Source organism: Notothenia rossii, assembly GCF_949606895.1.
Source record: "Notothenia rossii genome assembly, chromosome: 1".
In the NCBI taxonomy this organism is placed as follows: domain Eukaryota; kingdom Metazoa; phylum Chordata; class Actinopteri; order Perciformes; family Nototheniidae; genus Notothenia; species Notothenia rossii.
This window is the reverse complement of record NC_136912.1, coordinates 9,404,694-9,427,806: the sequence shown is the minus strand read 5'-3', so window position 1 is coordinate 9,427,806 and position 23,113 is coordinate 9,404,694. Positions and strand designations below refer to the sequence as shown.

Genomic DNA, 23,113 nt, shown 5'->3' with positions numbered 1-23,113 from the left:
TTTTACTTAACTATTTCCATTTATTGCTACTTGTATTACTTTAACTCCACTGTACACTATTGTACTTTTAACTCCTCTACATTTAACAACATTAGTTACTTTACATATTCACATTATAAGTTAATACAACATAATATATATATATATATAATACATAAACTTTGATATGAAGTTAAGATATCCAGCAGCAGTATATAAAGTAAATACATCAGCTCCACTGTTTACAGCTGTGATGAACACATTAAGAAATACGATTTTTTAATTAACTACATGCTTAAAATGTTATTTACATTTTAAAAATGTAACTTAACTCCTTAAATCCCAGTGAACATCTTCACAATACACACATTTTAAAAAGACATTAAAAATGAAGCGACACCGTTCTTTGTGTTGTACGAGTTTGGTTTATTATTGTATTGAAAAATAAATTAACGAAAATAACTTTAAAATGCAACAAAAGACAAAGGAATAAAGAAGAAGAAAAAAAAATTAAATCCAGATTATAAACATTCTTCGCCAGCAGGGGTGGAATCGCAGTGCTCATGTAAGATAAAATGTACAAATATATATAAAAAAGGAATTTGTTAGACATATCCACAAATCACGAAAGCATTCCTTTACGTCCAGTGAGCTGAATCTGGTCTACCACCCAAACCGTTGTTCTTACAGCTACAAAAAGGTCTAGAAAATTTATATTTATATATGTATATATTCATACACATGCCCTATGTGTGGATGAGGCTGTAAAAAACTAAACTGTACAAAAACAAAAAAGCACACGGTGGTGATGTTGTGGATGGAATCATGGTGATTAAATTAAGAAAATAAGATTCAGGAAACCAACAACGTGATGGGGTCGACGTCTGGAATGAAGTTCAGTCATCCAATGATCAGAGTTTGGCTTTAAAATGGAAACGGTAACATTAAATGCAAGCGATGAAATGATTTGTAGTGCCTGGTGGTTTAAAAACAACATTAAGAGGTGGTACAGTCCTTTAGATGTGACGATGAATGACAGAGGGAATAACACTCTAGTTAAATAACAATTACATATTATCTACAAGGTCTCGGCTGAACTGGAGGAACACAATTTAAAAAAAGCTTTGTTCTCTGAAACGCCGGCAGTCAGATCAAAATGATTCATCGTGAGGTTAATGTTTAAAAAATCCCCCAAAATAATAACCCAGATATCGTTCAAGATTTAAAGGAATGGTTCGTAGTGCTTTCCGTTTTGGGATCAGACGTCAATATTTGTCATTTTTCTACGTTAAGTTGAGGTGGAATTATACGCCGTCAAGAAATAGTTCCTAATCTTCCCTGACTCAAAACACGAGGTCCTCTACTTACTTACTAGCCTTAAAGTAAACTAGAAAAACACATAATAGGTTTAATACTGAAAATCATGATCAAGTCAACACTGATAATATAAAAATAATGGATGAATCAATCAAGATAAAGATAATAAGGTCAACTTTAGCCGGCTACTTCAAGAGTCAGCTGGTTTCGGGGGAAATTTAGCTTATTTGACTTACAGCTCTACTTTCACAAGGTCAGACAAACTCATGGATGTTTAGAGTAGCTTTCTGAAGGAACAGCTTCTTCAGTCATGATTCCAAAATATTCTTAATTTGAAAACTTACAAGAGCTTGAAACGACTGCCAACACCGCCCAGATTCCTGCTTTAACTCGTGGTCACATACTGGAAGTCTTCACGTTAACTACAGTGCGAAGAATCAAGTTTTAAACAGTATAAGAAATCACTGATTGAGTAATGCAGAGATCACTTCTACAATAGACTGTGTGGCACATAGCCTAAGTGCTGTACAGAGCTTCAATGAAAAAGTTCAATTCACTGATCAATCAAAAGCTCTGGTTAGTGAATATCTTCTGGAGATCTCCACGCTCAAGCACAAAGTCGTTTTTCCTTTAATTTCACCAGAGCTGCAGCCATGGTCACCCAGTTTTGAGTCGAGCTTCCGTTAACCGCTCACCACGCTTCAGTCTGCACAGAAAGGTTCAAACACATCCATGAGTTTGTGATTCAGAGTAAGAAAAACTGCAACATTTCCCTGAAACCAAACTTGTTTTTTGAATTCCTTAGACTGATTTATGAGCCTGCCTGTTGTCAGTCGCTCAGTCTGAGAGCCTGTGAGTAAAGCTGTAAACTTTGGTCGTGACACCTCCTCGTGACGCCGCCCAGCGACAGAAACAACCCGACTGAGAGGACAGGAAGGGGGGGGGGGGGGGAAATCATGAGGAGTGCTGTGGTCATGCTCATCATTCATACATTCACATAAAACGGGAATCATTAATGTCGTCGTCCGAGAGGCGAGCGCACACACCTGGGACGACACTGTGATAGAATAATGGCCCCTCCCACCAATAAATACCGTAACACCGCCCACTGACAAATAATAAAATACATCACACTGCTGCGTCTACAGCGAGTCCTTAAAACCTACAGCCAGCGCGGCGAGGAACCTTTGTCTACAGTCCGAGAACAGAAACCCATTTCCACGTCTCAAACCGTCTCAAACCGTCTCAAACCGTCTCAAACCGTCTCAAACCGTCTCAAACCGTCTCAAACCGTCTCAAACCGTACTAAAAAACGTGGTTTCAAAACAGAGCGGGGAGAGGCTCAAAGTGGAAAGACAGCGACGGCGTGCTAGTAGTTTTTCTTCTTCACGTTGTTGTTCGAGGCGAGCCGGGGCCGAGGAGCCGGGATGAGACTTCCCAACGGGACTCGACTCCGAGCCACTTCGAAGAGTTTGGAGAAAACCTGTAGGAAGAGGAGGAGAAGCGGTCAGGTGGGGGGGGGGGGGGGGCGAAGGAAGATGGAAAGGCAGTACTGAGGAGAGTTGTGCAAAACCATATCATCTGTGGGAAACACAGCATATACCTGCCTTCAAGTACTAAACTGAGGTTACCCCAGTGTCTCCGCCAAACCAGGGCTGAGAGGGGCGTCCACCCCGAATAATCCCACCAGACTCCTCTGCCCCTCCAACAGAGGGATGTCCTTGTCCTTGTCATAATTTCTATCGATAAAAACTCTCGATCTTCTCTCAAATTACTTCTTTTTTTTTTTTAAATGATCGCAAGACGCCCCCCTGGCGGAAACGCTGGGTTACCCAATTTACTTTTTCAGATAAATAAAATTCCCTTATAAACATCAGGTGTGAAAGAACTAAGAAGTACTAAGAAGTAAAGAAGCAGTATGCATTTTGCTAACATTCAGAAAGCTACATCTGATAACATGAGGCAAATCTAAAATAGTCTCACGTCCTATACAGGAAGTGAAAACATACCTTTCGTGGAGTCCTCTGGAAGCATTAAGACACAAAGTAAAAGTGGAAGGAGGAAGAGAAAGGTTCAAAAGAAAGCAACGGATGACAGAAATCTTGACAAGTTAAACGTTTGAGGAAAAACTAAGAGTTGTTTTACACAATGTCATTTTATTCAAATATTTATTTTAATTCAGGGTTAAGCGTAATATCTAAATGTCTGTTCTTTAACTCCAAATGATAACTGACTCACTTATTAGTTTGTTATAGAACACGTCCATCACATACAATACACGTTTTGATGTCTCAAATTAAAGCTGATAAACAACAAGTGGTACCAACAAGGTAATAAAAACTACCCTACAAGATATTGTCTTTTAACTAATTGGCTTTATGAGTGCGTTGGTTTTATTGCTCGTTTCAGTTTAAAAAATATAAAATGAATAAATAAAATAAATATTGATCGTCCTCTCACCTGTTCCCAGAGGGTTTCAGCCACCTGGTCGATGACTCCTCCCACCTCACGGAACTCTCCGGAGTATTTCACGTACGCCCAGACGCAGAGTGCCGTCAGAGCGACGCCCATCAGCAGGTTACACAGCGTTGCCACGGAGTTGATGCCCACGAAGCCCGTGACCATCGACACCACGTACATCACAAACATGACGACGAACAGCGTGGCGGGGGTCCGCGCGGCGAAGAAGATGTTCTTGCCGTCGTTGTGCTTGCTGAAGTTGCTGTACGTCTGGTCCAGCTCCGCCTCCAGCTGCTCCTGGTAGCGCCGGCAGAATTCCTCGCCGCCCATTTTCTTAACGCCTCGGAAGTGTTTCACCGACGCCTGCCTGAACTCCAGGTGCCGGCGCTCCAGCTCCGCCGGGTTGATGTAGGGTTTGTCTCCGCCGCAGACCTGTGCAGAGGACAGGCTCATTGGATCTATGTTATTGACCAAAACCTGGATCTGTAATGTCCAGTAACGACAGGTTTGTGGTGCGTTACCTGCTCCATGCCTTTGTTGTACAAGCCTTTGGCTCCTGCAACAGCTGCAAGGTTATTAGCTTCAGCTGTTGCCTAGGTAACAAATGACAAAACAGGTTAAAGATGTAGAATTTGAGTCAACACATGACAAATCAACAGAGAGTCCTATTTACGAGTCGAAGATCTGCCCCAGCCTGGTCTGATAGCTAAGATTTACGACATTCATAAATATATATAATAATATTTAAGTTAACCATTCATAAATAAAGTGTCTTTGAGCACCAGGAAAAGCACTATAACAATTATAATGCTTTATCAACTACAACATCTGAACCATTCAAAAGGTTTTTTCTATAGTGAAAAGGAAACTATTCATATTAGCTGATTATTATTCAGTTAAAAATGAATGATCTGGTTTTTGGACAGTCCAGTAGGTGGCGCTGTTTCACAGTAACACAATACATGAATGATAATGTGTCTGAGCAGAGCTGACCTGCAGCATGGACTTGGGGTGAGGCAGCTCCTCTCCCTGATAGATCTTCATGTAAGCCTGAAACACAGAATCATAAGAGTAGGTGAGAAAGGAGGATAATCAGGAGCATGTCTCACTCATTGCTGAAATAGAGTCCAGAGCCTCTTTCAAGAACAGATTGAAGGGCCATCTACTAATGACCATGTACCCTTGTGAGCTGTGGACCCTCATTTCATCTCATGCTTTGTACTGGTGGGTGTCTAGTGCACTCATCCTTGGCTGAGGTTGATATTGAAAGTGGATGAGATTGTTGATGATATTGGTGATGTTGTTAATGATGTCAGGAATGATGTCTTGAATGTTGTTGTATTGTTTTAAGTGTCGGACCCCAGGAAGAGTAGCTTTTGTCAAGAGCAAAAGCTAATGGGGATCCTTAATAAACAAACATTTTCTTTCTGAAGGCTTAAAACTATAACAATAAATTCACTAAAAACGACAGCAGGGGATTCACAAAACCCCAAACTTTCTAACAGGATTTTAAAATGGGAAGATAGAGGAAAAATATATGCTTTAATTTGAATGAAAACAATATCATTCTGTCCCCTAAAACTAAGAAGCTTTGTCGTTTGGGACATTTGAAATGTATTTTTAAATCATGGACCTAAACAAATAAATATCCCCCCTGTGTAATTTGGTAAACAAGTCATTCCTCCTACTGACCGTAAACCAATGAAAGGCCATGATGGGCAGATGGAATATTAACTCACTTTGAAGTATTGCAACAGGTCTCTGCAGGTGATCTTGACTCCTCCGATCTCCTTCTCCACCAGGTTCTCTGGAGAGAGCAGCGTGGGGACGAGGTTCACCAGCTCCTTCTTAAACTCATCATCGATATCTGACACACACAACACACACACACACGTCATTAATCCTGACTGTTCACGATGTCTGAGGAGCTGCTGAGCCCGTGGACGTTACCTCTGAGCCGACCGTCAAAGTGAGGGTTGGTGGCGACCTTGAGGCCGGGGTGAGGCAGCAGGAAGCAGCCGATGTTGGAGAAGCAGGAGTGGATGTGTTTCCTGACGTTCTGCAGCTCCTCGTGTTGGTTCTGTTTCACCTGAACACAGACGACAACGCATTCATTTCTTGCTTTATTTCTCCTTAGCGGGGGGACAAGGTTATGCAGAAATGGGGGGGGGGGGGGAAAACTATGAGGAAACCGAGAACACAGGGTACAAATTAACGGTTATGAAAATAGCTTTTTCCTAGACTTAAGAGGGAAATGGTTAACCCTTAGATGCATAAGTGAGTTTTTTTGACCCGGTGAGGTGGTTTTCTTGAAGTATCTTTGTAATTACATTTTTTTTTATCATTTCACATTCCAGCTATTTATCAAAAAACAACAAAGTTTAGGATATCATGCCATTCAAATTTTTAATTTACATTTTAAGAAATTGTACTTTTTGTATTACTACACCAAGCTTCCATAAGTGGGTCAAAAATGACCCGCATGCATTTTCTATGGAATCCTATGGGAAAACGTTTTTTTCAAAATATAAAAAGAATGTCTAAAATTATTAATAGTGAAAAATTAAATATAAAATATTTCTAGTGTGAACCAAAGTATAATACTAAATATTATACAAGTGATGTTTCTAAACCAAAATGACAAAAATGGCATAAAAACACATTATTCTAATACGGGTCCTTTTTACCCACTTATGGAAGAGTGTAGGGTCCAGTCACTCGTGCACCTAAGGGTTCAAGGAGTTTTTGAATGTACAGGTTTTTAGCGAGCCCAACTCTGAGGAAGGTACCAGAAACTGTTCATTAAAGATGGGAACAGTGAGGAATGATTCTGATGGATGTAAAGATCCTGCAGAATGTAAAGTGCAGTGCCAGTTATCTTGCTGCAGACATTGGCCGTCCAAGTGAATACATTTCTTTGTTTGACCTTGAGAGATGTAATCCAACAGATTGAATACAAACTGACCAAGGACTCAATACAACATTGTGATCAGGGCCTTATAAACCTGGCATTAAGTTTCCCAGGGACAAAGATGCTGCAGATATTTTCGGGTTGAGATCCCAATACTTGTACGATCAATTCTTTTTTCAAACCAGAGACTTCTGCCTGGCTGCTGTCACTGACCTGCAGACGCTTCTCCAGGAAGCTCCGTCCTCCCTCCAGGCCGTACGGATGCTCGTATGGGTAACTCCAGTCTCTGATCAGGAACATCAGACTCTGAACAGACGGACAAATTCAGGTTTAGTGATTACACATTTCAAAATGTTATTAATGATTATTTCCAGGTATTACAAAATCATCTTATTATAAATAAAAAGGTAAGAATATCTCTTTGTTTCTGCCGTGAAGCTACGTTTTGTGATGTGTGTTTTCACTTCCCCTATCGCGAGTTCGGATCGCTCAGCGATGATACTAATATTTCTGGAATCTGTGGAATCTCAGTTTGCTAATCGATATCTTGTTTTTGCAGATACGATAAGTAATAAGGGTATTTAAGCAGTGAGTTCTGTGCTAAGTGCGATGGCATTTTTTCGCTCAGGGCTCATTTAGACGCTTCTTGTGAGACTTGGGTTTTGTTTCGGTAAAAATGGTTCGTATCGTCAGTTAGCTGAGTTTCTTCCCGTTAAGTGCGTATGACACATTAATAGGTTTTTAAATGTTAAGAAGCCCTGGGACACAGTTTTGTGAAGAAAAAAACCTGCAGACCCCTGTACCGAGGGCTCTTGTGTTTAACAGGTTAATGATTATTTCCAGGTTTTACAAAAACATCTTATTTATCCATCAACCATTAGATCTATCTAAATTCCCCCTCTGCGGGACAAGTTAAAGGATATCTGATCTTTTTAACTATCAATAATAAAGCTACGGGAACATTTCTTTAAACTGAGTGGAATTCCAGTCATAACAAAAGTCTAATTTAGTCGTTAGATGATTAAGTCAAAATGTTGTTTATATCTTAGACTGTAAACAAAGTCTCTAAAAATCAAACTACATATAATTGTGAAGACAGTAAGGGTGGTTAACAGATCACACCTGAAATGGTTTCTCATAAACTTCCTCCATGGCCAGTCGCCCGTACTCAGTGAAGAGCTGAGGAGAGAAGACAGTCATTAGGCTCAATTAGTGTTGGAACAAATGAGTGCATATCTGATTATCCGGTCCATGAAAGCTTTCCCATTCGCTGCTCTAAAAGGACTCGTTAAAATAATATTTTTCTGCTGCAGCAGGAGATGTTTTGTGTGAATTGGTTGAGGTTGGTTGCCTCATTTCAGCTGATTACATTTAATGAAGAGGTGTGCAGGACCATGTGGGCATTATTCAAACTTAATGCAATAATAGAACAATGAAAAAAACCCATCTTTACGGTTTGATTGACAGCTGATTTGTGAGGTGCAGTGATGAGCAGTCGGCACCAAAGATGGAAGAAAAGTTTCCGCTGTGAGAGACTTTCAGTTGGAGCTGCCTACAGCCTCATAAGGTGCCTGGGTTTAGTTGACAGTGATTCGTGACCTGAACGCACCACAGAGCGCCTGATATGGAGATCCTCACTCACAAGAATGAAAAGCTTTAATAGAAATGCTGCTGTAAATCTGACGGATTAAAAACAACGTAAATGGTTAATGGAGGGTTCTGCTAGGGCTGCTCGATTAGGGCAAAAATCATAATTTGATTATTTGGGTCAATAATTGATATCACGATTATAAAAGACGATTATCCATTTACTTTGAAAACATCTATTTATTGAAAAAAAATATTTGAAAAGTATGTTTTTAACAGTTGATTACCCTGAACTTTAAGTATAATTCAACTGAAAAACAAATACAAAATTAAAAAAAATAAAAATATTTGTTTTATTTTGATTATGTCGTTTTCATAATCGTTGCAAGCCAAAATCGTAGTTGTGATTAATTGAGCAGCTCTAGGTTACGCTTGACTTTTTTTGAAAGAAACACATGTACCGGCAATGCACACTCCGTAAAATGTAGACTCCGCATTTCACCCATCCTAGTTTTAGGAGCAGTGGGTAGCTAATTTGACTAGGAAGCATTTTGGGGGTTGGTTGCTTTGTTATCACAGTGGTCAAATGGTGCAAACTGACCGAAGTGTCTGCAGATCAAACACAAGGAAAGCTGTTTGTCTCAATCACTCAGGAAAAAAAAACCCAAAAGGTGCTCTGAAATGTTTAATCTTTAAAATGTAATATTTGTCTTTTGTAAAACTGTGTGCAGGCTGATCACTGACCTGGAGGTGCTGGAGGTCGTCCTCCTGGACATTCTGGGACAGGTTGTAGACCTAAAAGCAAACAAGCAAACACCTCAACCGGTTAGTCAGCTAATGCGATCACACCAATTGCTTTACAAACACAGGACTAATAAAAAAAAAAACAGTTGGGGCAATGAAATCCGGCTGACCATCACAGAGCTGGTCATGGTGCTGAGAGCGAACAGTGTGGCACAGTCTTTGATGGTGGACTGGCTGTCAAACGCCCCCTGTGTGTCGATTAGTAAAACTGCGACCTGCAACAACATCAAAACACAAATTAGTTGGGATGAAAGCACACGGCACTGAAGAAAACTTAAACATGTTTTTAATAGGAGGATTTAAAAGCAGGGGTGTCCAAACTATGGCCCGGGGGCAAAATGCGGCCCATTTTGAAACTCAGCTAACTCAAATCGTATAATGAAATATGGCCCGCAAATTAAACTTGTGCTTTTCATATATTGTACTAATTAAATATACATCACAGTATTCATGTGTGCCCACTTTTCAAATAAATTCAATTAAAGTTGGAAACGTTTTCAAACTAATCTTAGTTGATATAAAAAGCCCAATCACTTTTTTCCATAACACATATTTATAAGTAATCTGAAGCTTCTGTCTTAAGGCATGAGCTGCAAACTAAATAAATGAAACCCTAAAGAGCAGTGGTTCCCAACCTATTTTCCCAGGAGCCCCCTCAAATGACTCCGGTTGGAAGTTGTTTTATTGTAATGTAGAGACAAGGCTTTTAGTGACAATTATGTATTGCTTTACAATAATATGTAAAAAAAAATTAAATTGTTTTTATTTATTTTTTATAAAAAGTCTAAATATGATATTTGGCCTCAAATCATCTGAGGCCTGGCACCCCCCATGCAATCTTTGGCTGCAAGGGGGGGCGCACCCCCCAGGTTGGGAACCACTGCTATAGAGAGCTGGGATGAAGGCTGTTGTGTTTCTAACAGCTTTGTCAAGTATCACGCTTAATTTACCTACATTTGATTGAACTTGGCATATGAGACAAAATATCTCTCCTCTAGTGAGCGGCCCAGCCCTTCGTGTCTGTATGTGGCCCTCTGTGAAAAAAGTTTGGACACCCCTGATTTAAAAAAGGTTAAGAAGATGCTGGCTGGTTATCTGCTGACTGACTGACTGACTGACTGACTGACTGACTGACCTTGCAGCCGTCTGGTTTCTTCACCACGAACACCTCGCTCCAGGCCAGGATGCCGGTGGTCTCACGCTCGCAGCCCCCCCGCCAGGAGAAACCGGTCAGAGGCTCCTCCTCGGTGCCGACCCACGACTCCGACTGCACAGAGACAAGAGGAGATGAGAGGACATCAGTGATCCTGCTCCACTTTGATATTAGATACACAAATCACATGAGGAAAGTGTGTTATTGACCTCATTTGATAGATGAAGATTTACTGTGGAACCAGAGGATGTGGTGAGAGACACAACTTGTTTATAACCACAGGAAACAGTTGGAAACCAGAGCTGCTTGAAATGCTCTGTTAAAAGGGTGGTGGGCTGAAAATGCATCAGCTAGTAAGATCAGTTGTTATGACACAAAGATCATTGTTATTGTTTTTAGATGAGCTTACTTTGATGTAACATTTCTTTAAAAGAGAAACGGTTATTTTAGTTCAGTAACATTACAGCAAATTCACACCAATCACAGTGATGCTGAATTCAACGCATCGTGGTATACATTCTCAGCTTAAACATGAAAAAGCTTCTGTATGATCCAAACCCATTTTCTAGACTCCCTTTTTGAGTCCTGTGCAGGAGGTGTGTGAAACAGCAGCCCTACTATAACCCGACGTGCGTGCAGGGCTTATTCAAAGCATAAAGATGGCTTTTATGTGTGGAATAAGCAGCAGCGAGCTCTGCAGGGGCCCAGCCACAGAGCCGGCATTGTGTCGACCCTAAAATCCTCTACAGCATCGTGAAACCCTCCAGAATGTACCTCACTGCTTACCGTAGATTAACCCGGCCAAAGGTCGAGTCACAAATCAAAAAGGTACACTCAGTTTCCTTTGAACCGGGTCACACTATCAAACTGAAACATGGTAAAGGGAGTGGATTCCTGCTGCAGGCTTTTAAATAGCTTAAGGTGCACCTATCATGCCATTTTAAGGCCTATATTATGTGTCTGATGTGTTTCTCAAAATACAAATGTATCATGCATTTTAGACATCCCTCATACCCCTCTATTCCAGCCCTGTTTAGAGAAATGCAGATTTTGGGTCCTTAGCTTTCAAAAAAAAAATTAGGCGGAGCTAATGCCTGATCAGAATTCTACCGGAGATAAAGTTAAATTCCGCTGTGATAAAACGCCATCCTGTTCTAAACCTCATCAAGGATTATTTCTGAAACAGTATGGAGCTCAAATGCTTTTTGAGTGCTCTCCAGTACAGGTTAGCGCTGAGTGTTAGCGAGGCTTGCTAATGTAAACACAGACCGTATGTGACCTGCTCTATCGAAATCAGTCGCGTTGACCCGAAGACACATTTTGAGTTGTATACACTGTTGGAAAGAGGAGAGTCCTAGCTTTCTAATGATATCAGGGTTGTTGTTGTGCTCCAAATATTAAGCAAAATATGTCACATTATATAATGACTGTCACCGAGTCATCATTTTGAGAAAAAGGCCTTTAAAGTTTTCTCTTCTCTGGAATCCATCGATCTGACTGGTTATTAGCAAATGATCAAAAAATACTACAGAGGGAAGATATTTTCGTTTGGATTACTGGTCTGGGAGAAGCTCGCGAGTGTGTGTATACGTGTGTGTGTTTGTGTGTTTTTGCGTTTGTGTGTATTGCGTTTGTTTCCCGGGGAAAACCCTCACGAGAAACACCGGCTGTTGTTATGCCTGCTGTGACGTCAAGTTACTCCGTTCTCTGATTGTAATTATGCCGTCACAAGCTTCAAAGTTGTATTTATCATCTGAATTTGCCGAAACAAGTTTAATATTCTGAAAGCCAAGACTTTGTTTAATTTAAATCAAATGAAAACAAACTGTAACGGACCCTGCCGTGTTATTTATGATTACTATACGCCTTACATTCATAATGTCAGCCGGAGGGAAGGGGGGCGGCGCTGCGGAAAAGCAGATTGCCAGTCATCTTCCCTTTACAAGCTTAAAGAATGTATTTATCGTGTGAGTTTGGAAATAAAAGTTTAATATTCTGAAAGCCAAGACTTTGTTTGTTTAAAATCAAACAAAACACCCGAACCCCGGAAAAATAGTTTTTTACGCAAATCCACGTTTATTTTGAAATGAGCCGTTGCGGCTTCCGACTGATTTGGATAGAGCGGGTCACATATCACGTCCAAAACACGTCAGGCATTGTTTCTGATAGCAACTTTCTGTGGGTCCACCATCCGAAATTACTTCATATCGGCAGCAAATCTGTATCCGCTCGTTGTACCCCCGTTTTTAAAAGATGTGGGTACGGAAGAAAAGAGAGAGTGTTTTAGTTTCTAACGCTGCGTGAGTTCCCCGACGCACCGGGGACATCTTTATGTATAAAAGACATCAAAAAGTGCATTTTGCATGATAGGTCCCCTTTAAAGGAAGTTCACTGATGTTTGTTTCAATCAAAGGAGTACCAGTGGGAGAATGAATACTGTTATCCAGTGTTTTACAGTTTAACATTGTGAATATTATTTAATTTTGCAGTGACACACTTCTACCACTTCCAATTAAAACCTAAATTTGGCAAATAAGTATAATTAACACTGAAACCAATATAATGCTATTTGTTTGTAGTACCTGAAACACTGCAGACAAACAACACAGTGGTATCAGTCTGTCAAATAATAAATGCAACCTTTTAGACCTTTACGATTCTATAAAGCACTAAAGAAATCTGACAAGTGTTTGAGAGAAGTATATACACTAGCACCTTGAGGTGGGATCGTTTCCACAGTAACGCTACAGGTAATTTCAGAAGTTGAAGCATCACTCAATAACAAAACCGTTAAATCCCCTAAATGTGACGGCTCTGCTGAAGGATCACAAGTACGAAAAATAAGTTCTGCCTTACGTTATATAACTTTTGGATTGCAATTTTTTAGTAGCTCTAAATTCCACAGATATTTAGAAAAACGACCTGGCAATGTTTAATGCGCTGCAGAGACTTTCATACTGCCATATGTCACACAGATTGCTCTGCACTTGGAAATTGCAGTCGCTGAGAAACTTTCATCTCAGACTTGGACGTCCATCTCTCTACCGTCCCAAAAACATTCAGTAGACATAATCGTCTGGCAGCATTACTTTTCTTTTAAAGTTACAACCTCTAAATATAGTATTAAAAAAGATATACGTTTCAAGAGATTTGAACTGGACTTTGCTCAGTAGGCAGGATGTTTCATATGTTGCTACACCAGTTCAATGACGGCTATGTTAGACACTTTTATCCAAAGCGGCTTACATACTCAATACTGTGGGCAATCCCCACAGGAGCAATTTGGGGTGAAGTGTCTCAGGGACACAACGACATGCTGACTGCAGTGGGGTTTGAACCTGTGATCCGAATACCAACGCTCAACCCACTGCACCACATGCCATAGTACTCAGTGTTTCCGCCAGACCAGGGCTGAGAGGACGGGGGAGGGGGTTGTGTGACGCCACGGTGTGTCACGTGACTTGAATTGAGTCATCCCTTATCGATACTATCTCTTCACGTATTAGTGATGGGAATTCCGGCTCCCAAACGGCTCTTCATGTTTCCACAGTTTACCACGGAGCCTCAGTTTAACCGCTGCGAGGCTCCGGGGCTCACAGTTCACGCGCGTGCTCCACTAGCACCCCAAATCTCACTTAAAAAGATATTTATAAATGATGCTTTTTCTATGTCATAGTAAAAGATACAAAATAAACATAATAGGGCTCCATTTATAAATATATTGAGACAGCCGATAAGCCTCTGCAGAGACACGTTTCAGCAGAGTTCAGTGGACAGTGTACCTGTGTGTACATGTAGCGCAGCATGAAGTCCAGCAGGAAGGACTTCCCCTTGCGGAACGCTCCGGCCACGGAGACCACGACCACGTTGAGGTCCTGCACCTCCTCCTTCAGCAGCAGCCGCTCCAGCGCCTCCTCCTGCAGCGAGAACGAGTGCTCCTCCTCGTCCGCCACCACGATCTGCACCGGCCTGGCTACGTCCGGCTCGTCCCCCTTCAGCAGGTCCTCCTCTTCCTCCTCACACCTCATCGGGGACGTGTCAGATTTAAAACCGTGGTCACCTGAGAGGGAAAGCAGTGTTTAATGTCTGACGGACTACAAGAATCACAACTAACCCGTCTCAACGGGGATGATGAAACAGCCGAGCTTTGGGCATTCATTGTTTCAATCTGGAAAAACACAACATCTGTATTTGAAATGTCAGACTTCTCCTTACCTCAACTAAAATGTTAATGAAGTGCAGTGTTTCCCCTATATGTTTTCAGCAGCGGCGCTGCGCCGCTGCTGAAATATGCGCGCCGCTGCTAGGGGGCGCAAGCCCCCAAGCAGATTAAAAAAAAAAAAAAAAAAAATTTTTTTTTTTTATTAAAATAATTATAAGTGCTGCCCCCTAGCGCTCGCGGCAACTTCGAGCCACCGATACGCGGGAAAGCTGTCATTTTCAGAGCTGAAGGAAAACTGCCTGACAAGACAGACAACAGCAAGTTGAAGCAGACATAACTTTATTTGGACACAATCACCTCAAGAAGAAGGTCATAACGCCATAAATGTAAGTTATTATAATTTAAAATGTTGTTACATTTAGATTAAGTAAATTAATACTTTGATAAAAGCCTACAGTTAAGAATGAATTACATCTAGCTAACTTAGCTAGTTTGTAAGGGATAATGTGCAGCGACGCGGTCATTATGGGGAAAAGAACACCCGACAGGCTGATCAGGATCCCGACGCGAAGCGGAGGGATCTAGATCTGCATGAAGGGTGGCAGAACCCAAGATATTCAAGTCACTGGGGCAGTGGAACGAAGTGGAGACATTTGGCACATTCATTACTAGGTGCCATGCTCTTTTGACACCTGATATTAAACTAAAAAATTGCCTGATGAAAGTGATGTAAATGAACAACAAAAATAAAATAAATTACATATGTGTTATTGGCTATGGTAGTTTATTGGTATGTTCAATTATTTGATTATTAAAATGTAAAACAATCTTTTTCATATGGGTGTTTCGAGTTAGATCTAGTCTCTAGTCATTGTGTGCTCAAAGTGCACCAGATTGAAGCATTTTATATTAAAATGTAAAAACAAATCTTCCCGGGGGGGCATACCCCCGGACCCCCCTAGAGGATGTGATGTCCAACCACCAATTATGTTCATACAATACTGAATACATTTGAAACCTTTAATGATGTATGTGTCTTTCTTGTGCTGGCAGACAAATAGAAACATAATGGCGGGAAGCACTTCGCACGCGCACACACTTAAAATGTCCACGCGCGCCGCGCTCACATTTTGCTGGGCCCGCGTGCCTTAGCACCGCTGCTATGACTCCATCCTAGGGGAAACACTGAAGTGAGATGACAACAGAAAGAAACACATGCCATTGACACCTGGATTGTGTTATCAGCTTAAACTGAACACTAAAGAAAGTGGTGGCGCTTTAGAATAGATGTTATTTTCTTTCCCATCTGCTGTCTGACTACATGGCAGTTTCCTCACAGGAATCAATCAACTCTGAAGCGATAGCGGCTTCTAGAATGAAAAACTTTCCCGACCTCCTCTAGTTAGTGCAGCTTCAAAGGAGCTCAGCCAATAGGAAGGCTGGGGGGAATTGCTGCCATTATAGGATGGGAGAACTGGCTGCAGGTTTACAGTAAACACAGAGCCATCAGTCAGTGTTCTTCTACAGAGTCAGTCTCTGGGACTAGTAAAGCCTTCAGCTCTCCTTGTATGGCAGCGTTTACACTTCACTGATCTACAGCCATCTGGAGGAGACATATTCGACTCATTTTGGATGCTTTTTGCCAAACAAACGAATGTCAGAATCGAGCCTTTTGTCATCTCTTCCTGTAAAATCAGATGATGCAAGTAACGATGTGTGTAAATACTGTAACCAAGGATGTATGACACTGTGTACTAGCCAATACCCAGACATATTTTAAATTCTGTAGTGGCATTTAATTAACACCAACTACATTAGCATGATGCTATGCATATTGTTATCATGATGGCCCACTGGGAGACAAAACACAATGCTTTCCAAAATGTACACAGCTCAAGATAATAAGGCCCTTCAACGAAGGTTAAACGTAAAAAAGGTGCCATATTTATTTTTAAGCAAAAATGTTCTAACTAAGTGAAATATTCACCCTACTTTCAAAAGCCTGGATGGTGCGGTCACAGTGTCGCTGCTTAGAATAGGCCCAACCAGGGGAATTTGACCCATTTCACAAGTTGCAAAACAATGTCATCTCTGTTGTGAAATCTTGTATCGTGAGGAAACGCAATTTGTCTCGTCCCCAAATGACGCTGAGCAATCATTGCAGAAAGCATCTTTGCCGTCTGAGACGTCAGCTCAAGTGCTCAAATGCATCATCTTATTGGGGTGTCAGATCGGAGGAAATATTCATTATTGGATGGTGACGATATTAAAGCTTTCATCTGCCAATACAAATGACGTGTCGATATCACTTTGAGTTCCTATATGCAAAGTTTTCAATGCTGAAAAATGGCTGTTGACCTTGTGAGTACGTGGCAGCTCTTATTGAGACACTGTCTTGTGATTACACAGCTAACTGAGCAGCCTGCGGCCTCATGGGAAGAGGAGCCTTCATTCAGGTCAGTGTGGAGCTGCTGGGCCATGTGAGCACTCTGCAGGCAGCAACACAACAACCACGATGATGATGATGATCTGCCTCCGACACATCCAGCAGACAGCTCGCTGGGTAACATGCACAGTTACCACATCCCCGGGTAAGACGTAACTCATTCGCAGGTCGACATTAAAAACAGTTTTGGGATGTTTTTACTGACAACGATGTGTGCTTTAAAGAGCAGTGATCCGGTAAACTCTGTCTCCTACTGTTCTCTCTGTACAGGACATGAGGCGCCTGGGGGGGAAATACTTCTACAGTGTGAAGCTGAAACAAGCAAGTTATTCATCAATGATAAATATGATCTTGTTCCAACTTCTCCTGTGCAAGGATGTGAACACTATCTCTGGTTTATTTATTGAAAACTGAATATTGTACGGTTTGTCAGGTGAAATTATTAAATTAGAAGACGAAGCCTTGAACAGCGATGAATTCAAAGATTATTTTTATTTTTTATAAATACTGTTAATGCATTGTGTACCAACCAATGTATTTATCAGATAGTCATTTTACAGTGAGAAAAAGGTGACAGATACTTCTGTAGATATTCAGAACAATTTGAAATGTGTACTTTACAGTTTACTCGAAGTTCAAGATGTCTTGTTGCATCTTTCCAAAACCCAAAGATATTCAGTAAAAAAAAAGAAGAGAAATTACTTTACAAATTAATTATTTGCCGACTATTTTTCTGTCAAGCAATTGTGGCAGCTAGTGTGAACACTGACAGGAGCAAATATGTGGCTGGCTTTTGAGTAGCAACTTAAATTGGATGGATCATCTGCTCATCTTCGGCCTCCTTAAGTGACCTCTTGCATTACGACACCACAGGAATGAATATTCATATGTTTCCGCCAATCAGACGGGTCATTTCCTCATTTTAAACTTCCTCATAGCAGATGATGTCCCCTATGATCATCATTACACCCCTGTCAGCTCAACAGAGGAACGTGGTCAGAGAGTTATGAGGAAATATTTGTCATTAAAAGTGTCGGAGTATTCAGAATAGACTGGTCTGGCTGCATTCACAACAGACAGCATACCCGGCATGCACTGCTGACTTACTGCCCTGGGGATTTTTGCTACACACATGAGTCAGTCATAAGTAGTACCTAGAGCAGGGGTGTCAAACTCAATTTCGTCGCGGGCCACATTCGCATTATGGTTACACTTAAAGGGCCGGTTGTAACTTTAAGACTATATAAAAAGACATATATAAATATTTAATATATAAAAAATAATGTATTATATTACATTATTGCCTCTGCGTTGGATTATTATCAGATAGGGTAATAACTTCATAATTAACTACGTCTGAAAGCAGAAGTCTAGAGCAAATAATTGCAAGTCTCTTCAGTGATAATGTCACAAAATGATTTAAAAAGAAAAGTCATATTTTGAAGAAAAAAAAGTCAAATTCTGAGAAAAAAAGGCATATTTGAGATGCATTGTGGGACATGTAGTTTATGGTTGCTTCTGTAAATCGGTATGTAATCGTATAATAAACATATTATATTCTTTGAAAGCTCTTGTGGGGCCGCATAAAATGAAGTCGCGGGCCGGATCTGGCCCCCGGGCCTTGAGTTTGACACCCCTGACCTAGAGTATACATAACTAAATGATTACATGTTAAAGCTCACACTAAGCAACATTTATCACAACTTTCACCTAGGCAAAACTATCCAAGAACAGTTTCAGACACATAACTTACTCTTCTTACTGAATAAAAGTTGTCAGGTCACCCCTGAACTGTATCTGACAACCAGTCCCATTGCTAGCTATCCTTGTGTAAGAAAAATATATTCTACACCATTCACTGCTGCTAGTTTATTGAAAAGGCAATTTCCTTGTCAGAGTTCTACTATAGCCGCAGTCACACCGCGGGACATTCCCTGGTACTTTAGTTCCGTTAGTACCAATAATGTCGCGTTCACACCGCCGGGACTACTTAGTGCCGGGAACTCTTTTGGCCATTTTCAGTCCCTGCTAGAGAGGTGGTACGAACCTGGTGATAAGAGAGTGCCAGTTTCTATTCTATTTCTATTGGCTGGGCGAATAGCAAACCACGCCCCGTTAGACTGAATTGTTTTTGTTAGGCAGCCATTTTTTTCCTCGCTACAAAACCACATCCACACCTGAGCGAGTCGTTTTTTTGTACTTTAAAGCAGTTATGACCACACGTACTACAACACCGGAGCGGTGGAATGATGAGGAAGTGTCGGCGCTTCTGGCAATTTACTCTGAGGACGGGATGCAGCAGCTTCTACAGAAAGCAGTTCCCAACTCCAAATGTTTTGAGCGATGTTCGCAAAAGCTACTTGAGCGGCGTGATGCCGTTATTGTTATGTGTTGAATGTGCAATAAAACAAACAAACTGGCGAAGCTTTATTTATTGTGTCCCACCCTATGGTCCCACCCCAAATTTGCAGAATAGAAGAATGTGAGAGCAGACAGGTGTCGGTGGTTGAATTTATCTACAATGTTGCAACCTTGTGCAGCAATGGCAGGGGCAAAAACACAAGTCTTACTCACATAAACACAAGTAATTTATCATGTCATCTGTTTTAGATAAATAAGGGAAAAACAGCAAACAACGGTTAATGCCCTTTTCCAAAATCAGCCTGAGGGGGTAATATATAATAAATACATAAAGATAAAGTCCATTGTTATAATGGGGTATTCTATTTGTAAATTACCCTTATAACCCAGCCTCATGGTGCACATGATTCTTTGCTTGGACATTTTGTTGGTTTGAGTCATTTGAGCTCGGATTCTAGTAGGGACATCAAGTAACAAGTATCTTAGGAAGAATGAACTTCATCTTGGTGAAGTTGATCCTGAATTCACTATTTAGTAGATAATCATGTGACACTTTATCTTTGCACTACGGTCTGTCTGCTGAGCCAACATACACACATATATACATATATACATATATATATCATGTACAGCGGGTGGGCTTTATACCCCCTCCCCCGGGTAATTCTTCTTCTCTAGTTTTTTTTTGTACTCGCCGTGAAGTGGTTTTGCGGCCTGCCAGTAAACCCAGAGAAGAAGAAGACGAAGTGACGTCAGCGTAATCTTGCCTCAGGGAAAGTACTGCGGTGTGAATGCGATGGGCACTAGCCCCCTGGCGGATTCAGTGCCGTGGTACTTTAGTGCCGGCACTAAAGTACGGCAAGTCCTGCGGTGTGAAAGCGGCTAATAACAAATCTTAAGCCTTAAGTATTTCATTGTGCAGTTTGGGAAACCGAAGACTTAGCTCAAAAAGGGAATGTGGAATAAGAGGATAACCCCACCAGTGCAACTATGTATACACATCACATGGTAGATGGCTCAATGTTTGCCCCACTTGGGTCTTAGCACACAGTGTGCAGTTCTCCACACACGAGGTCAACAGAGTTTTTGCAGTTAAAGAAACAGGCGACACACGCTCTTTGTATCCAATGATATAAATACATTGTGAAGTTAGTTTACATTTGATAAACAGCTTTTGGGACCCAGTCAAACATATTCCAATATTGACTGTAATACAGTTCAAACTTGACCGTGGATAATATTTTAGCAGCCGTCACGTTGACAAAGGACTGATAAGAAAAACAGCACGCTAGGTATTTCACCATCAGCTAGCTTGACTTCAGAGCAGGTACCTGGTTATCAGAGAAACCACAATCTTGAACAAATTCTTAACTTTAGTAGAAGCACTAATACCACACAAGTAAAATTACGGCATCGAGAATGGTACTTAAGTAAAAGTATTTAAGTCTGATTAATAACATGTACTCAAAGTATTAGTAGTAAAAATATCTTCACGTTTAAGAAGCTGGATCTGTGAAAATATTTTTGAACAACAATCTTATTAGCAAAATAGCTTCCAAATCATTTGTTTTAGTTACTCAAATATAATGTTGGATGGTATAATCTATACAACGAAAAAACGTTTTTATTATCGTTAGTCAAGATCTAAATGTATCCAAGTAACTAGTAAATACATCTTTAAAATAAATGTAGTGGATTAAGAGAACAGTATTTGCTTCCAAAATGTAGTAGAAAAGAAGTAAAAAACTAAAATACTAAGAGTAGAGTAAAGTACCTCAAATGTGTACTTAAGAACAGTACTTGAGTAAATGAACTTAGATACTTTCCACCACTGATATTGAATAATATGGAGAGGGAAAAGGGTAGCATTATTAATCCTTGCCAAAAAGGAGAGGAAAGTGGTTTACCTTATCGATTTATAAACAGAATTCAGTGTAAAGTTGACTGCAGGAGAAGCTCAGAGCCAATTGTGTAAGCCTGTTGTGTTAAACCACCCCGTTATGCCCTTGCAAAGTGCACTATCCTATCCCAGATAACATGGCAACTCAAATCAGCTACAGGAGGGAACAGGAGCTCAGGGGTGGAAGAAGTACTCAGATCTTGATCTCAAGTAAAAGTAGAAGTACCAGAGTGTAGGAATACTCTGTTACAAGTAAATGTCCAGCAATCAAAATGTTAGTCAAATAAAAGTACAAGAACATGCATCAAAATATACTTAAAGTACCAAAAGTAAAAGTAGTCATTGTGCAGTTTGGTCTATTTCAAAATAATATATATGATATGTGTTATAAGTATTGATGCATTAAAGCGTTATCAAAGCTGGTGAAGGTGCAGCTAGTTTGAATGACTTTGTATACTGCAGGGTAGCTTGTGGATTTACTCCAGGTGGAACTAAAGTCTGATTTAAGAGTTGATTATATTTCAAATCATTCATCCAGATCTGCAAGGTTACTAAAAAATGTATTAAATAAATGTAGTGGAGTAAAAGCACAACGTGGAAATGTCCAAGCATTTTAAAATTGCACTTAAGCACAGTACTTGAGTAAATGTCCTTAGGTACTTCCCACCTCTGTAACTATGGTAGTTAACAGAAGCTAACAGCCGTCAACCGACCGTTATTAGTAACAACCATGTTAACATTAGAACAATGAAGAAGTGGCTCGAATAGGCTAGCAGCTATGTTAGCTTGTCCGCTAACAACAAACACATTCAGGTGAAGGTGATGACAGCTGGGCGGCTTAACAAAAACAGGCTTTTCCACGATAATACACAAGTGCATAGCGGGAATGAGTCGGAGTCGCTCCAGGCACTCTTCGTGGTCACTGTCAATAGTGGGAGTGCCATGTTTTGAGTGACATTTTTAACAATAAAAACGCGTTAATTCCAGCGGGATGAGATGCGATTATTCGACGAGGCGAACCTGCAGTGTCATTTCATAACCGTGTACAAAAACACACGGCTTTATAGACCACGTTTGCTGTCATCTATCCCGTCGCTATCATCATTTTTTTTTAACTGTCGATATGAATTTACCTTCTTTGAAGATGCTGTTTTTGTGATTCCGCTGCTTCAACCTGCTCTCCTCCGCCGCCATCTTTCTTTGACCCGCTGATAGCAGCAGACTGCGTTGACGTCACAGTATTTGAAGCTGTGGAGGGGTCCTAAATACAGAGCTGAAGCCCCACCCCCTGTCAGTTCATTTACTCAAGTACTGAGTACACCCATGCGAGGTACTTGTACTCAAGGGCGTCCCTCTGTGTTGAAAAGTGGTTAGGACACAGGGGGTTCAAAGATTTTAGAACACATACACTTTCACACTTTTTAAATCTACTTGTTCATTTTACTAGGACATACTTTTGCTTAAGTGCATACTTTTTACTTAAGTAGCCTAGCAAATCGGAATATTGTTTCTTACCTTATGAAATATAAAACATAAGACTAATGTTTAACTCACCATTTTCTAACACACTGCCATTTTAACAGAGATGAATCAGTTGTTCTGTGACCCAAATATATAGAAGGTGCAATTTGTGCATAAATCAAACATATATTGACAGTAAAATCAATTCTGTTGGGCATTGTCAAGTAATGCAGCTGCATCACTTGACAGTATGTCATCCGGACACTAATCCAACCGTATGATTATATTATAGTTGACATGTTTTTTTATGTAATCTATACTACACAATACTAGTTCACTAAACAACTTTCCTTCAATACATTTTTTAGAGGAAATAGTTCTGCTGAATCTAAATTGATGTAAAAAAACCAAACCAGACCTAATTCAGCCTCAATGTCAGAAATAGTTTTTGAAATCTCGTGATATAGCTGTAGAAAATGGATTTGAGTTGAGACGGTCAGCTGATTCCTGTGGGGAAATGTTTCAGTGAATCCATTCTCACCCTGTGCATGCTGGCATTTCAGCAACATGTC

At 40.6% G+C, this 23,113-nt stretch overlaps 1 protein-coding gene across 3 annotated transcripts; it reads right to left on the bottom strand.

Moving 5' to 3' along the window:
- Positions 1 to 381: 381 nt before the first annotated feature.
- LOC307028302 (atlastin-2-like) lies at positions 382 to 22,347 on the bottom strand. 3 transcript variants are annotated; one of them, XR_013804927.1, is made up of 15 exons: positions 22,214 to 22,347; positions 13,994 to 14,271; positions 10,194 to 10,325; positions 9,169 to 9,273; positions 8,999 to 9,049; positions 7,790 to 7,846; positions 6,881 to 6,973; positions 5,707 to 5,845; positions 5,496 to 5,623; positions 4,750 to 4,806; positions 4,278 to 4,349; positions 3,757 to 4,188; positions 3,306 to 3,320; positions 2,601 to 2,779; positions 382 to 2,570 (listed from the first exon to the last, which is right to left on the bottom strand). XR_013804927.1 is itself a non-coding variant. In XM_079663222.1 (14 exons), exons 1-14 carry the CDS (start codon positions 22,272 to 22,274, stop codon positions 2,666 to 2,668), a joined length of 1,734 nt encoding a protein of 577 aa, XP_079519348.1. In that variant the 5' UTR covers positions 22,275 to 22,347; the 3' UTR covers positions 382 to 2,665. The 3 variants fall into 3 exon arrangements, 2 of the variants coding, with proteins under 2 accessions (XP_079519348.1, XP_079519349.1); XM_079663222.1 differs by having other exon boundaries at positions 382 to 2,779; XM_079663223.1 differs by lacking the exon at positions 3,306 to 3,320 and having other exon boundaries at positions 382 to 2,779.
- Between the last annotated feature and the right edge of the window lie 766 nt (positions 22,348 to 23,113).

Bases quoted from the DNA above. Each gene is read 5' to 3' on its own strand.
- LOC307028302 (XM_079663222.1), bottom strand. From the start codon at position 22,274: ATGGCGGCGGAGGAGAGCAGGTTGAAGCAGCGGAATCACAAAAACAGC. The intron at 10,326-13,993 runs GTACACTGTCCA...GTCTCTGTGCAG, and splicing joins TGCGCTACATGTACACACAG to TCGGAGTCGTGGGTCGGCAC. The intron at 5,846-6,880 runs GTCAGTGACAGC...GTCTGTGTTCAG, and splicing joins TCCTGGAGAAGCGTCTGCAG to GTGAAACAGAACCAACACGA.